General features: G+C 44.1%; 1 protein-coding gene across 1 annotated transcript in view; it reads right to left on the minus strand.

Moving 5' to 3' along the window:
• ANKMY1 (ankyrin repeat and MYND domain containing 1) overlaps positions 1 to 16,943 on the minus strand; it is a 102,809-nt gene that overhangs the window by 18,871 nt on the left and 66,995 nt on the right. The window contains exons 8-11 of the mRNA XM_014949737.1: positions 6,908 to 7,054; positions 3,011 to 3,447; positions 1,830 to 2,046; positions 867 to 1,031 (exon numbers count right to left, since the gene is read on the minus strand). Coding sequence (XP_014805223.1) covers positions 867 to 1,031; positions 1,830 to 2,046; positions 3,011 to 3,447; positions 6,908 to 7,054 — 966 coding nt within the window. The remainder of the gene's footprint in view (positions 1 to 866; positions 1,032 to 1,829; positions 2,047 to 3,010; positions 3,448 to 6,907; positions 7,055 to 16,943) is intronic.

Consider the following 16,943-nt stretch of genomic DNA (forward strand, 5'->3'; position numbering starts at 1 on the left):
TGAAGTAATGGAATATTCTTCTTGTTCAATTTCCGTAATGTCTAAGATATATTTAGAAGAGTTAAAAGTATACATCCCCTAGCTTAAAAGAAAAAAAAATTGCTGAAATAAAACAAGGCACTTACAGATTTTTCAAACTGCACACTTGATTTCCAACAAGTTTTCTCAAGGCACAGGCCACTACCTGTCTAGCCTCATGTGAAAGTCTCAGTAGTACCCTTCCATTGCTGGACTCCACTGAAACATTTCAACGACCACAGAGTTCCTGCCCAAACCCTTTTTTATCTGTTCTCTCATCCTGGCTGGTGATTCCCGACACCTTGCTTTCATTTTCTTTCCCATTCTCAGGTTTGCACTCTTACAAATAAATGTATAGCATGCTCCTACATAGGAAGTCCAGAACAGGCATTTCTCTTCCAGGGATAGGATTCTTCCTTTGTGAGCACTCCCCAAGGATCAGCACACTTCTGACTCTACAGCTGCTTTCTACTAGCCACTAGCAGGATTACATAGTACCAGCTGAATCACCTACATCCTACTGTTCTACTTATGCTCTTGTAATCCCCATCAACAGCCCCACTGCATCTGCATTGTGTTAAACACCTACCCAACATGGCTTCACATCTGCTATTGATACAGCATCTTATTTCAATTGCAGAGTAAGCCTGTAGCTGCACTGGAGTTTAGTCCTTTGAGATAGGAGTTAACGGTGAGTGTAGACATTATTCTACATCCTCAGAGAGCAAAATGCCTGAAAGCTCTGACTTTTCCCTAGGATTATACACAGTAAATTTTATAAAGCAAGCTTACAGCTTGAGGAAATAGTACATTATGATTCTGTCATTTTAGATTAGAAGTAAACAAACCTTGTAACTGTGCAAGCTCCTCTCAGCAATATTACCCTTAAAAGATTCTTCTGGATAAAAGAGAATAAAGCACATGGAGAGTGCAGATAATCCTTCATCACTACACTTATTCACATCAGCTCCACTATCAAGAAGAAGATTGACAACATCATTGTGAGAATTAACCTGTAGAAGGGAAACAACCATACTTGCACACTTCTAGCTTTTGACATGGAAAGAAATGACAATGCAATTTTAAAATAGTGATGCTCTACACAGCATAGTTAATTCAATTCTTTTTTCCCCACAAAATAGAAACACAATTCTGAACCATGTCTTACAGGGTTCAGAACAGGTGTTCTTCAGCTAATTTTTAACTATGTGATTTCACAGGAATTCAGTGAGGATTCATGCACAGAAAGAGACTAAAAGTGACTGAGATGGCTACAGGAGCAATACAGTGCTCTAAATTATTATCTAAATATTGCTAGCCATTTACAATGAATGCCAACTATTGAGGTAGCTGAAAAGTGCATGAAGAAAAAGGCAGGGAGCAGGGTTTCACCCCCCTCCCTATAGAAACTGAAGTTGTGCATGCATGGTTTCTAGTCACCACTGCTTTTCAGCAAAAAGAAAACAATCATGTCTGAATCTGTTCAACTAGGGGAAAAAATAATAAGGGCACAGTCACATCCAAGAACACAGATCTAGTCCACCACATAATCATAACCTGAAATCAACTCTGACATTTGAAATCATCTCTAATATTTACCAAAGGGCTACTTTTAGGTTATTTATTTACTGCGGGGTTTGGCATGATACCAGTCATTACAGACACTACTCATACCACACCGCTTTTCTGGTTTTCCTGTTTACTGAACATGCATTTCATACTGTGTAATGACACAAGAGAAAAATTTGATCCAGCCTGCTATACCAGAAATTTTCTCATCATGTGGTAAAGAGTTACACTTAGAGCCTTACAGCAGCAGCAGCAAGTGCTGTGTATCCATGTTTGTCAGCTACGTCTGGATGAGCAAGCCCACTCCTCAGAATGGCACAGACCCCATCATAGTCTCCTCTTGCTGCCTTCTGGATTAGCTGCTCTGAGGCAAGTTCCCTGGGGCCCGGAGGCCCGTAAGTACTGCGGGATCCACTGAGAATGAGGTTGACATCTGAAGTGAAGTCCCCTTGACAGCACCTAGAAAATGAGAAAAAAAGTACAGTACACTTAAACAGCTATGTACTCTTAGACCACTGTGGCAATTAAATTAAAAACACACCAAGAAGAAAATAAGACCATCATTTTAAGAACTGTTTCAGATAGTGTAGTAAGCTTGCTTACATTAATGGCAGAAAGGCAAACCAGTGTACAGGTTGCTGGCAGAATTATATAGATTTTTGCTACAGAGGCGTTAAAAAATATCCATCCATGAAACATCTACTAAAAAAAGAAAACAAAATCTAACTACCACATTCTTCTGTGAATGAATTTATCATGCACACTCACGACATCTATTTAGGATTTAATTTCCATCATCTGCTTCAACTATGACTATAAAATATGTTTGGGTAGCTTGTTTTACTATCAAAAAAACAAACAAGGAAATTCTTTGCTGGCCCAAAGAACATCTCCATGTACAAATAGTAAGCTACATAAAAACTGACATGCAGTTGGCAGTTCTAGTAGCTGTAAATTTGCTGCAGCATGTTTTGTATAGCCTTGAAGGAGAAAAAAAGTCACAACAAACACAAAAAGGTATCATTGGCAGAGTTTCAGTGCTTCCAAAAATCTGGCACTATGCTTCTCCACACACTCTTGGAACAGGGAAGGTCGGAACAGGTCTCTACAGCCCTTGCCTCCTAATTTCTTTCAAAACTGAACTTCCAGAAACTCTCACATGCTAATGAGTAATTAGACTATTTTTATAGGTCTAACCAGGATAAAACTGGTGTTCAACTAAAAGGAATACAATTTGTGAATTGAAAGATATGTTGTTTTCTTCTTTTTCTGCCAATCCTCATTGGCAACTTGTAATCTCAAGGCCATAAAAAACAATCTGGAGTGCAGCTTTTATCCTGCAACGTAACTTTGAAAATAATGAACACTCATGGATAATAATTTCCAAAAATTCATACTTAATAAAAAAATTATCAGCAGTTACCTGTGCTTATAAACATGTGTCTGCATTCTAACAAGTAGAGGGGTCACATTTGCAACAGGCCAAGAATCTTCCTCAGGCAGCTTTGGGGTGTTCTGAAAATACCAAGCATCACACTCTTCCAGAAAGGAGCGCGTCAAAGTAAGATGATCTGTGTTATGAGAATATGCAAAGACTCCTTCAGGAAAAATATCCTTATCATCAAAAGGGAGATGTTTATAGCTACGGAGAAACGGGTCTTCCTCAACTGAAATATACTTCTTTTGACAGTTGTCATCAATGTATCTGTAGTGTGCTGGATAATCCAAGAGAGAAAAATAACCAGGTATTTCAGTACATAGTTTAATTAGATGATTCCTGAGCCACAAACCAACGTCCTGACAGCCATCTGGATAGCTCTCAATCCCTGGTCCAAATCGCTCATCAGATTTGTAGAGCCCCTTAAGAAACAAGTAAACTCATTAGTATCAGTCAGAGACCAAGCAAGTTGTACAATTACAGTCAGGTTTCTATTTAAACTAACCAGGCTGGTTCTGGCCTTACTGGTCCACTTCTTATTGACAGAGCAATAACTGCTGAAGCCAATCTGAACAGCAAAGCCTTCACATCCAGTTTGGTCCATTAAATAGCAAACACAAGTCTTCCACTGTAGGAACGGTGGAAGGCCCTAAATTTAACTACCGTGGGAGGTAATGTTTGGATGAAAATTCCTGATGGTCTTAGAGCCTGAGCAAGATTTTCTTTTTAATTTTATTCTGTGACCAATTTTAGATTTATTAGCTAGGCTGCTGCCTTTCAGGCCAGGACAGATTTTTGGTTAGCTTTTCCTACCTAATCAAAACAAACACATCTGACACACATCTGCACAGACACACAATCTAGAAATTACAGTTATTTCCTTTTTAGAATCATAGAATCATAGAATCGTTCAGGTTGGAAGAGACCCTTGGGATCATCGAGTCCAACCATCTACCCTACTCTACATAGTCTTCCCCTACACCATATCCCTCAGTACCCCATCTAAATGTCCCTTAAACACATCCAGGGATGGTGACCTCCCTGCGAAGCCTATTCCAATGCCTGACCACTCTTTCCATGAAAAATTCCTTCCTAATGTTTAGTCTAAACCTACCCTGTTGGAGCTTGAAGCCGTTCCCTCTTGTTTTGTTGTTCCCTCTTGTTCTGTCTTTTTACTCTGTTTTTACAATGGAAACTAAATTTAGGATATCTACAGCCTTGCAAGCACCACAAGACGTGCCAACAGATGAGTCTCAGTAGCAAATAAAGCACTATGGGAGTTTTAGTCTTCCTATAAGGGTATCGCAGTTTGGCCATGACACTATGGTAGGTAAGGCATGAGCATTACCAAACTTGCACAGACTCATGCACATCTGGATCACCCGTGTGGTTCAAGAGAGGTTCACACTAACTTATCACAACCTCAAAACAGCTATTTGTAGCAAAAATTAGCAACTTCACATTGAGATGTTTAGCTGCAAAGATAAAGGAGGAGGAGGAAAGTGCTACCACTGGCAAGAATAAAATTCTGAGTATGGTTATAATCTGAAGCTTCTCTATTTCCCCCTGAGCTTTAGATTATGCATCATATACTCAAAGTTCTTCTAAATCTATAATTAGTGCCGCATGACCAACACACAGCAACAATGTTCTTGTTGATCATCTCCTCAATGCAAAGACTGTTATGTTGGTTTAGGCTATTTGATGAGTTGCAGAGCTCTCTAGGGATCAGTAGGAATGGGTAGGTGGTGTTCACCTATGCTTTGGACTTTTCAGATATACCTTCTAAGAAAACAAAGCAGCTCTTAAAAAACAAGATTTCCAGCTTCTACTAGCAACCTCAGGTCTGAAAATGATGAAAAACAGATGACTAGCTACCTGGACACTTGATATTGCTGTCTATCTTAGTTTCTTAAAATGAGGTATTTTTCCAGTTTTATATTGTTGGCATCCTAATATGCCTTTTGAAAGTACTAACTAACAAGCTTTTCATCAAAGAAGGAGAATAAATACTGAAATCTTATATGTTAGATACCAGAATAGGAAAATTTTCCAGGTATCAGTTTTTTTAGTTCTGGACAGATGGTATCACATCACAGGGCTGGAAGGAGGATCCGGACAGGCTCATCAGTCTGACTTTGGTGCCAGGGAAAATTATGGAGCAAATCACCTTGAGTGCCATCACATGGCACATACAGGACAACCAGGTCATCAGGCCATATCACCATGGGTTTATGAAAGGCAGGTCCTACTTTACAAACCTGATCTCCTTCTATGACAAGGTGACCTGCTTAGTGGATGAAGGAAAGGTTGTCTACTTCAACTTTATTAAAGCCTTTGACACCATTTCCCACAGCCTTCTCCTGGAGAAACTGGTTACTGATGGCTTGGATGGGCATACACTTTGCAGGGTAAAAATCTGGGCGGAGGCTGGGTCTAAAGAGTGGTGGTGAATGGAATTAAATCCAGTTGGCAGCTGGTCACAAGTAGTGTCCCCCAGGGGTCAGTAATTGGGCTGGTTCACTTTAATATCTTTATCAACGATCATGAGGAGGGGACTGAGTGCACCCTCAGTAAGTTTGTAGATGACACCAAGTTAGGTGGGAATGTTGACCTGCTTGAGGGCAAAAAGGCTGTACAGAGGGATCTGGACAGACTGGATCAATGGACTGAGGCCAGCGGGATGAGGTTCAACAAAGCCAAGTGCCAGGTCCTGCACTTGGGTCATAACAAACCCCTGCAGCGCTACAGGTTGGGGGCAGAGTGGCTGGAGCTGCCCAGCTGTTGGTCAACTGTTGGCTGAACATGAGCCAGCAGTGTGCCCAGGTGGCCAAGAAGGCCAACAGCATCCTGGCCTGTATCAGGAATAATGTGGCCAGCAGGACTGGGGCAGTGACCATCCCCCACTGGTGAGGACTCACGTTGAATACTGTGTGTAGTTTTGGGCCCCACACAAGCAAAACACTGAGGTGCTGAAGCATATCCAAAGAAGACCAATGAAGCTGGTGAGGATTCTGGAGCACAAGTCTTATGAGGAGCAGCTGAGGGAACTGAAGATTTTTTCATTTGGAGAAAAGGAGGTTGAGGGGAGGAGGCTTATTGCTCACTACAACGACCTGAAAGGAAGCTGTAGTGAGGTGGGGGTACTGGTGAGGACTCACGTTGAATACTGTGTGTAGTTTTGGGCCCCACACAAGCAAAACACTGAGGTGCTGAAGCATATCCAAAGAAGACCAATGAAGCTGGTGAGGATTCTGGAGCACAAGTCTTATGAGGAGCAGCTGAGGGAACTGAAGATTTTTTCATTTGGAGAAAAGGAGGTTGAGGGGAGGAGGCTTATTGCTCACTACAACGACCTGAAAGGAAGCTGTAGTGAGGTGGGGGTCAGTCTCTTCTCCCAACTAACAAGTGATAGGATGAGAGGAAATGGCCTCAAGTTGCATGAGGGGAGGTTTAGATTGGACACTAGGAAAAATTTCTTCACCGAAAGGGTTGTCGAGCACTGGAACAGGCTGCCCAGGGAAGTGGTTGAGTCACCATCCCTGGAGGTATTTAAAAAGACATAGTGCTGAGGGACATGGTTTAGTGGTGGATTTGGCAGCTTTAGAGTTGGACTCAAGGGTCTTTTCCAACTTAAATGACTTGATGATTATATGATCACCTCCTTCAGTATTTCTCTGTGCAAAAGTTGAGTACAGCAGAAGCTAAGCTGTTGAAAGGAGTGCCTTAACTCACTGAGATCAAGGCATGATTAATTTCCTCTGAAGAACCAGAACACTAAGGGAGCTGCTTGAAAAAACCCCACACTCAAATTTTCATGTTCTTATGCTGACTTTGAAAGGCAAGGAAATCACAGTATTAGAACAGCATTTTTCCAGTTACCTGAAATTTTCTGCCATCCTTCCATTCCAGGGTCCCATAGCCTTCTACATGGCCAAGATAAAGAGCTCCCGTGAATTTGGAACCATCAGGCCAGTAGCAAATCCCCTTCCCGTGGCGTTGGTCCATGTAGAACTCTCCAACATATTTCTGTAATCCACAAAAGAGGACAAAACAAGAATGATATGACTGACAGGACAGAAACAAGCGAAATCGCCTCCTTCCTGCAACAGAGCAGGACTACCAAGGTGCAGGAAACTGACACATGAAGAGGATGAATCTGTTACACTCTTAAAGACTGGGCACAGTCTCAACTTCGTTTTAGTCACGGGCTTCAAGACCCAGACAGGATTTTACCAATTTCTGTAGAAGCTCTTCCACCACGTAGCAATCAGTAGTTCACACTACTTCAGCAGATTATCTCAGTGTTCATATCCCTGGATCCATTGCCAAATGACGCAGGCTATACCAACACCTCTTCAATCTTTCAACAGCTTTCATAAAGACCTGTATGCCAGTACACACTTAGCATTCTGCATTCAAAACAGAAGGGAAATCAGCAGAGCCACAGACTCCTCGACTGTCAGATGCAGGTGAAGTGAATGAATTATTCCACTTGCTTAGAAGAGAAATACAACTGGTCCTTTAAAACTGCTACCTTACTCTTCAGTAGAAAGCACTGTCAAAATTTCACATCATAGGTAAACATAGCGTTAGATTGCATGAAAGTGGCAGACGCTAAGTCAAAAGGCTGTCCATAACCCCCTCTCTCTTCAGTGAAGAAAACCTTATCAAATCAAATTTCAGTATTTCAGTCAAGAACAGTCAGATGAGCAGGCTGAAATTTGGTCAGCTGGCATTGATTTCAGTCACAAACACTTTAAGGTGTTCGCTATTTTGAAGCAAAATCAGACATTTGGAAGATATTTTATGTGAATTAATCAAAATTTGGTAACTCCTTTTGTGCCAGAAAATATCAGGACTGTGAATTACCCCAATTAAATGAAAATCTCAGTCCTTGCTCCTTCTGGTGCATTAAAAATAATAAAGGAGTGACTACCCTAAAAACAAAATTCAAAGACATTACGGTGGCAATAGCAACAGCATCCGCAGCAATCGTTTACTGAGGACAGACTGAAGTTACCCAAGAGGGAGAGCGGCGGGTATTATCTGAGAACTGGCGTCTCGGCTTGCGTTTGAGTGGCGAGTGTCACCCACCCGGGCACGGAGCGGCGGAGACTGTCCGGCAGCGGGGAAAGCACTTGCTCCTCCCAGAAACAAGCTGAGCCCAAGGGGCTGGCACGGAGCGGGGGAGGCAGCCGCGGGGATCGCGCATTCAGGGCCCCCGCCCGCACACGGAGCCCGCTCCGTGACCGCGCTGCGCTCCGGGACCCCCCGCTCGCCCGGCGGGCGGAGCTCCCCAGCGCGGTGCGGGCACCAGCCGCGGGAGGCGCGGACCCCGCCGCCGGCTCCCTGCGCCCGCCGCGGCCGGAGGCCCTACCTGTCCCACAGGACGATCGCATTAGGGCCGGGGAGAGGAGGCGCCTCCGCCGGCCCCTCTCCCCCCGCGCTCAGCCCCGCAGCCCAGCTCTCCGCCGCCGCCGTACCTCGCCGGCCCCCAGCCCGCAGGGCAGGCCCTGCCCGGGGCAGCGGCCGCTGCCAGCCGCCCTCGCCGCCTCTCTGTCCTCAGCCACCCGCTGACTGGAAACTCTGCCGGCGCCGGCCGCCATGGCAGCTCCGCCGGCAGTGCTCCCGACTCTGGCCGGCGGGGCTGCGAGGCCGCGCGTTGCCGTGGACACCTGGGGGGCCCCGGAGCGGGACAGGGCGCACAGACCTGGCGGGGCGGGGAGAGGCCCCCGCGCGGGCTGGGATGGAGGCGCGGAGGCCTGAGGAGTGCTCGCGGGCGGCGGAGGGCGCTGCGGAAGAGCAGGAGACCCCCCGCTGCCGGGGGCTGTGCCCGCGGGGCCGCGGGTGGGGCCCCGAGCCCGGCCCCGCTCGTCCGACCAGGCCCCGACCCCTCAGCTGGCCCGGCATTTCACCCGCCGCCGCGCTCCACGTTGCCCGCGCTGGGCTGGATGTGCCCATCTGTCGAACCCACAGGATTTTCCCGATCGATGGATGAGCTCCGGGCCAGCTCGAGCGGGACAGATTGTTATTTTAGAACGAACAGCTGCCACGGAAATACACGGAAGGGGTGTCAGCCCGGGTAACCAGGCAGCGGGGCAGCAGCCTCCAGCCGGGACTGGGCCCCGGCCCACCCTAAGGTCACCCTGGTTTGTCTGTATGTGTGAAAAAACACCGTATTCAACCCAAGCCCTCCAAATACCATATTTTTCAGCAGTATTAGAGAAGCCAACTAATCAGTTTAAGCCTGCCGTTTCTGTGGAAGCACAGTCCATCTGAAGTTAAGTCAATTCATGGCTAAAAAAATGGGAGTTTTTCCTTCATTTCCCCTGAGCACTAAACCCATGAAATTGACATGCGGAAAACAGATTCCGCAACCTGTAAGGTTGTAAAGTAGGTATGTTTATTCAGCGCTGGGCAGCACAGAAGGTCACCCCAACACAATCATGCGCGCCACCTGTGGCATTTCCTTTGAACTCATACAATAAAGTATTACATATTTATGAAGCACCTATGCATATCCATAACCATCTCCCAAAAAGGCGGTCTTTATTACAATGAGTTCCGAGAAATCATTTCCGTTGTCTCTGCTTTTAGCTTCTCGCAGCTGTGCAGGTGGTCGTGGGCTGGGGTTTCAGAGATGAAGGCCATATGTCTTCCTCACTGTGCACTTTTCACCTTCACCACAAAACTTGCTCAGGCCAGTTCTTAATTGGCAGAGGATGTGCATCTCTCCTGTTCCCTCTGATAAGTTCCTTCCTTCGTAATTACCTGTGTGCATCCCTTCTAATTTACTACATCCTTATCTTGTGGTTAGTTACAAAAATGCAAGCAAAGCATATGCAAGCAAAGCGAAGGTCATCATGACCGTTCCTTCTGCTAGTCCTTGCTTGAACATTTTACACAATGGCTAGGGTTTAAGCTAAGCAATGGTGTTCTCAATCTGCTATTTCCCTTAAGTGTTAGTTCTCCTCTATCAAAATGGGCTTAAACAAAAGTCACTTAGCTGTAAAGACTCGAGATCTGCTTTTGTAATTACTTTTTGTTGTTGTTGTTTATGAAAAACTTACAGTTCCTGGTTTCATTTCCAGAATTCCACCTGTCAGAATTACATCACAATCTGAAAGCACTAGACTGCACAGGTATTGCCACGGTGTGGAAGACACCAAACAGTAACTATCTACTTCAGATATTTACAAGTGGAAAAGTGCTCACTCATCTGCTAACTTCAGCTGAGCATATCATCTGGTATGAATTTTAGATCACACATTCTCAAAAAAACATGGAGTATTTATCTTCAAGAAATATGGAGTAGTCTAAGTTGTGATGGGAAGTTACAGCTTACTAGAATGAAATTAGGGATGATTTGTTGTTGACAGAAAACTGCAGGACTGGAAGAGACATGCTGGAATTTCATAATGATTTTATTTTATATTTTTTTTACTACATTGTTCAGAATCACAGGCTGGTAGGGGTTAGAGGGGACCTCTGGAGATCCTCTAGTCCAAACCCCTGCCAAAGCTGGGTCCCCCAAGAGCAGGACAGACAGGAACATGTCCAGGCGGGGTTTGAATCTCTCCAGAGAAGAAGACTCTACACCTTCTCTGGGCAGCCTGTTCCAGGGCTCTGCCACCCTCACAGGAGAGAAGTTTTTCCTCATGTTCAGATGGAATTTCCCATGTTCCAGTTTGTGCCCATGCCCTTTTGTCCTGTTGCTGGGCAACACTGAAGAGTCTCGCCCCATCCTCCTAACATCCACCCTTTAGCTATTGCTCAGCATCGATGAGTTCCCCTCTCAGTCTGCTCTTCTCCAGCTGAGCAGCCCCAGGGCTCTCAGCCTTTCCTCAGCACAGAGATGCTCCAGGCCCTTCATCATCTTCATAGCCTCCACTGGACTCTCTCCAGCAGTTCCTTTCTTTCCGGTCTTTCATGAACCGGGGAACTTCATGTGGCATTTTAAAAGCAGTTAGGTCTTTTGCATCATTACTGCTTTTTAAAAAACAATAATCTCACTGTCTAGCCAGAATTATAAATGGCTTTCATATCCGTTTTCTCTTGTGTTAACACATCTTGCCCTTTGAGTTCCTCTTGCCTGATGAAAATACTACACACAGTTATGGTGAGGTCCTCTTTTAGTTTTGAGACTAAAAATGAAAATGTTAATCAAAATCAGTCCCACACTTGATCCTCAGGGGAGTTCAGTAATCCCCTCTAGTTATCTATATAGAACCCCTTTGAACATTCATATTTTTTACTTTGATTTATTCAGTTCCTTACCCCCTCCCCATATCCATCACTTACAGTGTTTGTAAAAATGTTCACTTTAACTGGAAGAAATATTTTTTTCTGTTGTCCTGCACCAAATCTTTTACTGAATTCCAGAGACATTAGAGATATTGCATCTCCCTTTTCCAGGAAGTCATTTACCTTGTCAAAAAGAGATACTGACTTGGCACAAGCTACCATGATAAATCAGTCATATTTATCACATTTGCAAAATACTCCCCATATACAGAGAAGATCAAGCCCCTGACAAAATTCAGCCGGGCTCTGTTCTTTTGACATCGGGGCAGTAGATGGAGCCGTGTGTGCTCGATGGGAAGTACAGAAGGACACCAAGAGAAAAAAGAAGAATCCCTCTGCCTGTTGAGGGTCCCACCTGGGATAACCCTGCCCACCAGCTGAGAGAGAAATGCTCTTTCTAGCAGCTGGGTTGACAGAAAGTCCAACCAGTAGAAGTGACCTGATGGTATGGTGTCAACTGCATTAGCTGGGGAGGTGGGAGAGGTGAGACTAAACCCTGTCCTCCTAAGGGAAACTTTAAAGCTTACCCCTGGCACTTCTGGGATCAGCATGCTGTACAAATAAGACAATTCATTCTGTAATAACTTATTTTTTACAAATTCTGTGGAAAAAAAAGTGTAAAAGTAGTTGACACTTTGTCATGGTTTTGACCGACTTGACCAACCAGAACAACGGATGGCCCCTCCCTCCCTCCCCCCAAGGAAAAGAGAGGAGAGGAAGAGGGAGAAAAAAAAATAATTATGAGTTTAGAAAAAAACTAAACTACTTTAATGAAAATAAAAATAAATAATGAATATATAATAAAAAGAAGAAAAGAAAAAATATTTTTAAAAATGTATACAGTATATACAAAATCGTATCAAGCTCTTAGGATGATGATCACGTCACCAGCAGGCACAGGGGAAAGTCCCAGGCTGGACTCGGTGATGGACAGGAGCCGGATTCCGGATCTGGAGTCAGGAACGCTCGGATCGGGATCAAAGGCAGACGAACAGACAGGGTTCTCCTCGGACGTCGGCCATTGAAGGAAGAGAGTTGACCCTTTGATCCCTCAGCTTTTATACTGAGCATGATGTGGATGGGATGGAATACCCTGTTGGTCACTTTTGGATCACGTGCCCGACCTTGGTTGTTATAGCAATAAATATAAGCAGGGGCCTCTCTTCGTACCATTCCTTGGTATAATCAGGTCTTATCACTGCGAGAGTGAATAGTTTCTGAACTATATGCTGTTAATTTCAGAGTTTAGTTAGTTAGAAGAGGCTCAGCTAAAAAAGTAAAATTACTGAACAGAAAATTAGTTCTGTTTTACCTCAAACCAGGACACACTTCCATCACAAAATACCTGGGAGGTGTGTAAAGTGTCAAGCTGAATTAATAGCTTGCATTTTGGTCAATATCAGCATTTTATGAAACCTCCTGGGCCCTCAAAAAATTCAGTTGTTCTAGGCAAGATGCAACATGCTTGTATTTCTCTTTTATTTCATTCTAATAATCAGTAATATCAGTGTTTACTGTAACAATAATTTTCCAGTGAGCAACAACCTGAAATAGGTGGTTGGTTTACTTTGAATTTTTTTTTTTTTTAACAAGCTGTTATCAGCATGGGGGCTGAACAAATCCAGTGTGGTTTACAGTCGATGCATGAACTCTGAAACAACTTTCAATTCTGAAATGTTTCTTCCACTCTTTCAGGCAGCAGGATCATCCGCAATCCTTGAAGACTGATACCAGGTGGATGCAACAAATACAGCACAGCACAGATCTCAAAGGAAAATGATATCAAAATTCAAAATGCTCCTGGGGGCAAACAGCACTTTTGATTAATTGGGGTTAAAACATCACTTAATGCTTCTCAGGGCAAGCTACCTGTGTTGACACTGCACCCTCTGCTTGTAGTACTCCAGCTTTGTAAGGTCACTGTCTCTTTGCTAGTCAGCAGTTCCAGGTCTACATTTGTTAAAGAACTCCTTCTTCAAGAGAGAGATAATTACTATGTTGGTATCTCCAGCCAACAACCATTCCCTAGCCTTCTGCAACTCAGAAGTTATGTGGCAATGTGGGAAGGGTGCCAAGACCCTGAAAGAGCTGCCTAGGACAAGCACAGGGGACCAGGCAGCAGCAGTTCATAGTACCGTGCCAACCAGGTTCGCCAGAATGAATCTAGTTTGACTCTCCTGAAGTTTCTGTCTAGGCCTCCTTGTACTCATGTCATTCTTTCCCAGACAGTCTCTTTCATGTGTAGAGCTCCCTGCCTCTGAAGGACCAGCTAATGCTTGCACTCTTGGGTATGTATGAAGTACAGATGCTCTGAGTACACAACAAACAATTGGTTTCGGAGAGTAAATCAACATATTTGCTTATATTTCTGGCTACAGAAGATCTCAAGTACAGAACATGAGCAAGCTGGAAAAGGAGGATTGCTCTCTCCTTACTTGCAGTGCACCTGGTATGTCAAGTGTTTGAGAGAGAGCTGGTTTTAGGACAGACTGGGACATCCTGTGATGCCCTATGCAGTTCTGAAACCCTCCTTTGCTTCCTTCTGTCTGAACTATCCGGATTGGTTTGCAGGGCAAAGTGGCTATCCAGACCATGGGAAAGGGAGAGCGACTAAATGTCTCTGTCACCTTCCCTGACTATCACTGGCCAGGCAGGAGAGCTGCTTGCAAAATGAAGCATCTCCAATGTCATAGACCCAGAGGAGGCTCTAGCCAAAATGCAGTTGTTTTTCAGACAAAGATCCCTTGGGAAATACAGAGACCTTGGGAAGATGGGCAGAGGGCCCCAGAGGGGACTTTTACCTCACACTCATTGAACCTACTTGGCAGTCCCATCAGAAAAACTGCAACCACAAGGAAATTTCCCCTTCTTCCCATTATTTTGTTAATAAAGTGGTACCTGGCTGGCAAAATCTCACACTCTTCCCTCCCCACATCATAGAATCATAGAATTGTCTAGGTTGGAAGGTACCTTTAAGATTATCTAGTCCAACCCTCAATCTAACTCTGACAAAAAACCATCACTAAGCCATGTCTCTAAGCACTATGTCAACCCATCTTTTAAATACCTCCAGGGATGGTGCCTCAACCACATCCCTGGGCAGCCCATTCCAAGGCTTGATAACCCTTCCAGTGTAAAAAATTTTCCTAATATCCAACCTGAACCTCTCCTGGTGCAACTTGAGGCCGTTTCCTCTTGTCCTATCACCTGTGACTTGGGGGAAGAGACCAACCCCCACCTCTCTACGACCTCCTTTCAGGGAGTTGTAGAGAGGAAGAAGGTCTCCCCTCAGCCTCCTTTTCTCCAGGCTGAACACCCCCAGCTCCCTCAGCCTCTCCTCATAAGACTTATTCTCCAGACCCTTCACCAGCTTTGTTGCCCTTCTCTGGACCCGCTCCAGCACCTCAATGTCCTTTGACATCATCTGTATGAAATGTTCCAAGTCTTGGTGGCTTCTGGCTTCCAGGCCATATATCACACCCTCTGTGCAGCAGGCAGATGGAAGAAAAAGAAGTTTTACAGCTTCCCATCTTCCTCACCTGCCATCACCACTGGCAACTCTCAGTGTGGGGCTGTTTCTAGCAGAAGACATTTCTCCATGTTCCCTTCTGAAGGAGAAGGAAAAAAAGAAAGATGGTGTTTGATGTGATGCTTACCATGTTTCCCAGGTTGGAGTCAGTTCATTAGTATTTGAATAGATACTCTAAATGAAATTAAATAACCTTTCTGGCAGCCTTGGAAGAACAGATTCAGTAGCAAGGCATGAATTAAGAGCAGGTGATGACCCAGTGATGGCAGCTGAAAAAAAATAAAAAGCAGCATTTAAAAGCAGATGAAGGGAATATAACTTCTTTGATAAAATTTGCAGCATGCCAGGCTGCATACCTGGGACAGGTTTGCCCAGAGAGATCAGAAGCTGCATCCTAAAAGCACGTAATGCTAAGGCCCGTTCCACAGGAAGGACTGCACAAGCTGTGACTGATCCTCTCCATTTGAAATGGAGTATGTACAGAGATCTTTTTCTTACTGAAAGCAGCTAATTATAAAAATGCACTGACTTTTAGTAGCAGAGACTGAGGATGGCTTTGCAGCAAATCTATTTTCTTCCTTACCCCACTCCCACCCTCCAAAGGAAAAGGTTTTTAAAAACCCATTTTTTCAGGCCTAGGAATTGTCAACTGCAATGGATTTTTTTCCTGGTTAGTTTTGAAATGATACCTGGATTTAGCAATTGCTGAGAATTAACCTTGAAAAGAAAAGATCTTCTCAGAGAGGTGAAAACTGTTCAAGTAAGGAGGTAGAAAAAGAGACAGGATGGAGATTAACAGATACTTCTTTCAAGTCTATCCATGACAATTTTCTTTTTATTCCGCCAGGCAACCTAAAGTTCAGTTCTTTCCACCTTGTGGTGCTCAGTTATCTACCCAGATTTTCTACATTGGTTTATTAGTGGATGCACCTGGGAAGTCCATCTGTGGAACTCATGCATGCTCAGAGCTATATGCTGGAGAAGGCTGCACATAAAATATTCTCATTTGCTGAGATCAAGTCAAGTAACTCCAAATGAGGCATTCAAGAGCAGTGAGTACATTTGACTGGCGTAATCTCCCTGAGCTTTGGGTTGTAACACAGCCTGTGATCTCACAGAGGTCTTATGAAGGTTAATTATTTAACGTGTCTGAAGCTGACAGAGCTTGTAATTAAGTCTTTAATTGAAAAGAAAGTGAAGAAATCAATAATGCTGGATTCAGGGAATAATTTGCAGCACAAATGATCTAGTACCCTGCATTAAGCATAGAAGATGAGACACAATACAAAAGTCTGAGCACTGTTCGCTTTGTGCCCTGAAACAGGCAGGAGAAAGTACAGATATTCATGGAATTAAAAGTAACATATTGTATAACCACCTGAGGGACAAGTTAAGGCACTCCCAGTGTAGTTACTCGTGTAATACACTCTTCTATCAGTCTGTCTTATATGACTCTGGTTCTAACATCTTCCTTTTCTCTTTTGTCTTCACAACAATATCTTAACCTTCCAGTCACAAAGCTAAGGCAGGTAGCCTGCATGCAATATCAGTTTGGATAAATATTTAAAACGGTACTGGCAGTTCTTCAGATGCCTGTTATAACAGCAGATGATTTGGTCTTTTCTCCTTTCCCTCCTACAGTGTTATCCTGTGCAAAGTGAATGTTATGACCACATCTCTGTGCTGTTCAAGATTTGGTATTTCAGTCTCTTAAAGGAAACAAAGCTAACACCAACCTACCACCTATGTGTCTGCTTGACCCCTTGTCAGTTTTTCTTTTTCCCCATCCCTTAAGAGTTAAAGCTGGTTTATGAAAATAGGAAGTAGGCTCAAACAACCGCTGTCTTCAAGGAAACCATAAAACCAGGAAAACAGGTAGAGGGCTTGGGAAGGTTGCTGTATGAACTGTAGAGGGGTTTGGGTATGAGAATTAGCAACATTGCAAGGAGGATCTGGAGATGGGGCAGTGCTGGTGGGAAATTGTAGGGACTGTCAGGAGAAGATTTTGGTAGTTGGAGAGAGTGTTCTGAGGAGGAATTGGAGTGACTAGAGTAAAAATTGCAAGCTCCTGCTTCAAAGTTT

Source organism: Calidris pugnax, unplaced genomic scaffold (assembly GCF_001431845.1).
Source record: "Calidris pugnax isolate Ruff unplaced genomic scaffold, ASM143184v1 scaffold192, whole genome shotgun sequence".
Classification (NCBI taxonomy): domain Eukaryota; kingdom Metazoa; phylum Chordata; class Aves; order Charadriiformes; family Scolopacidae; genus Calidris; species Calidris pugnax.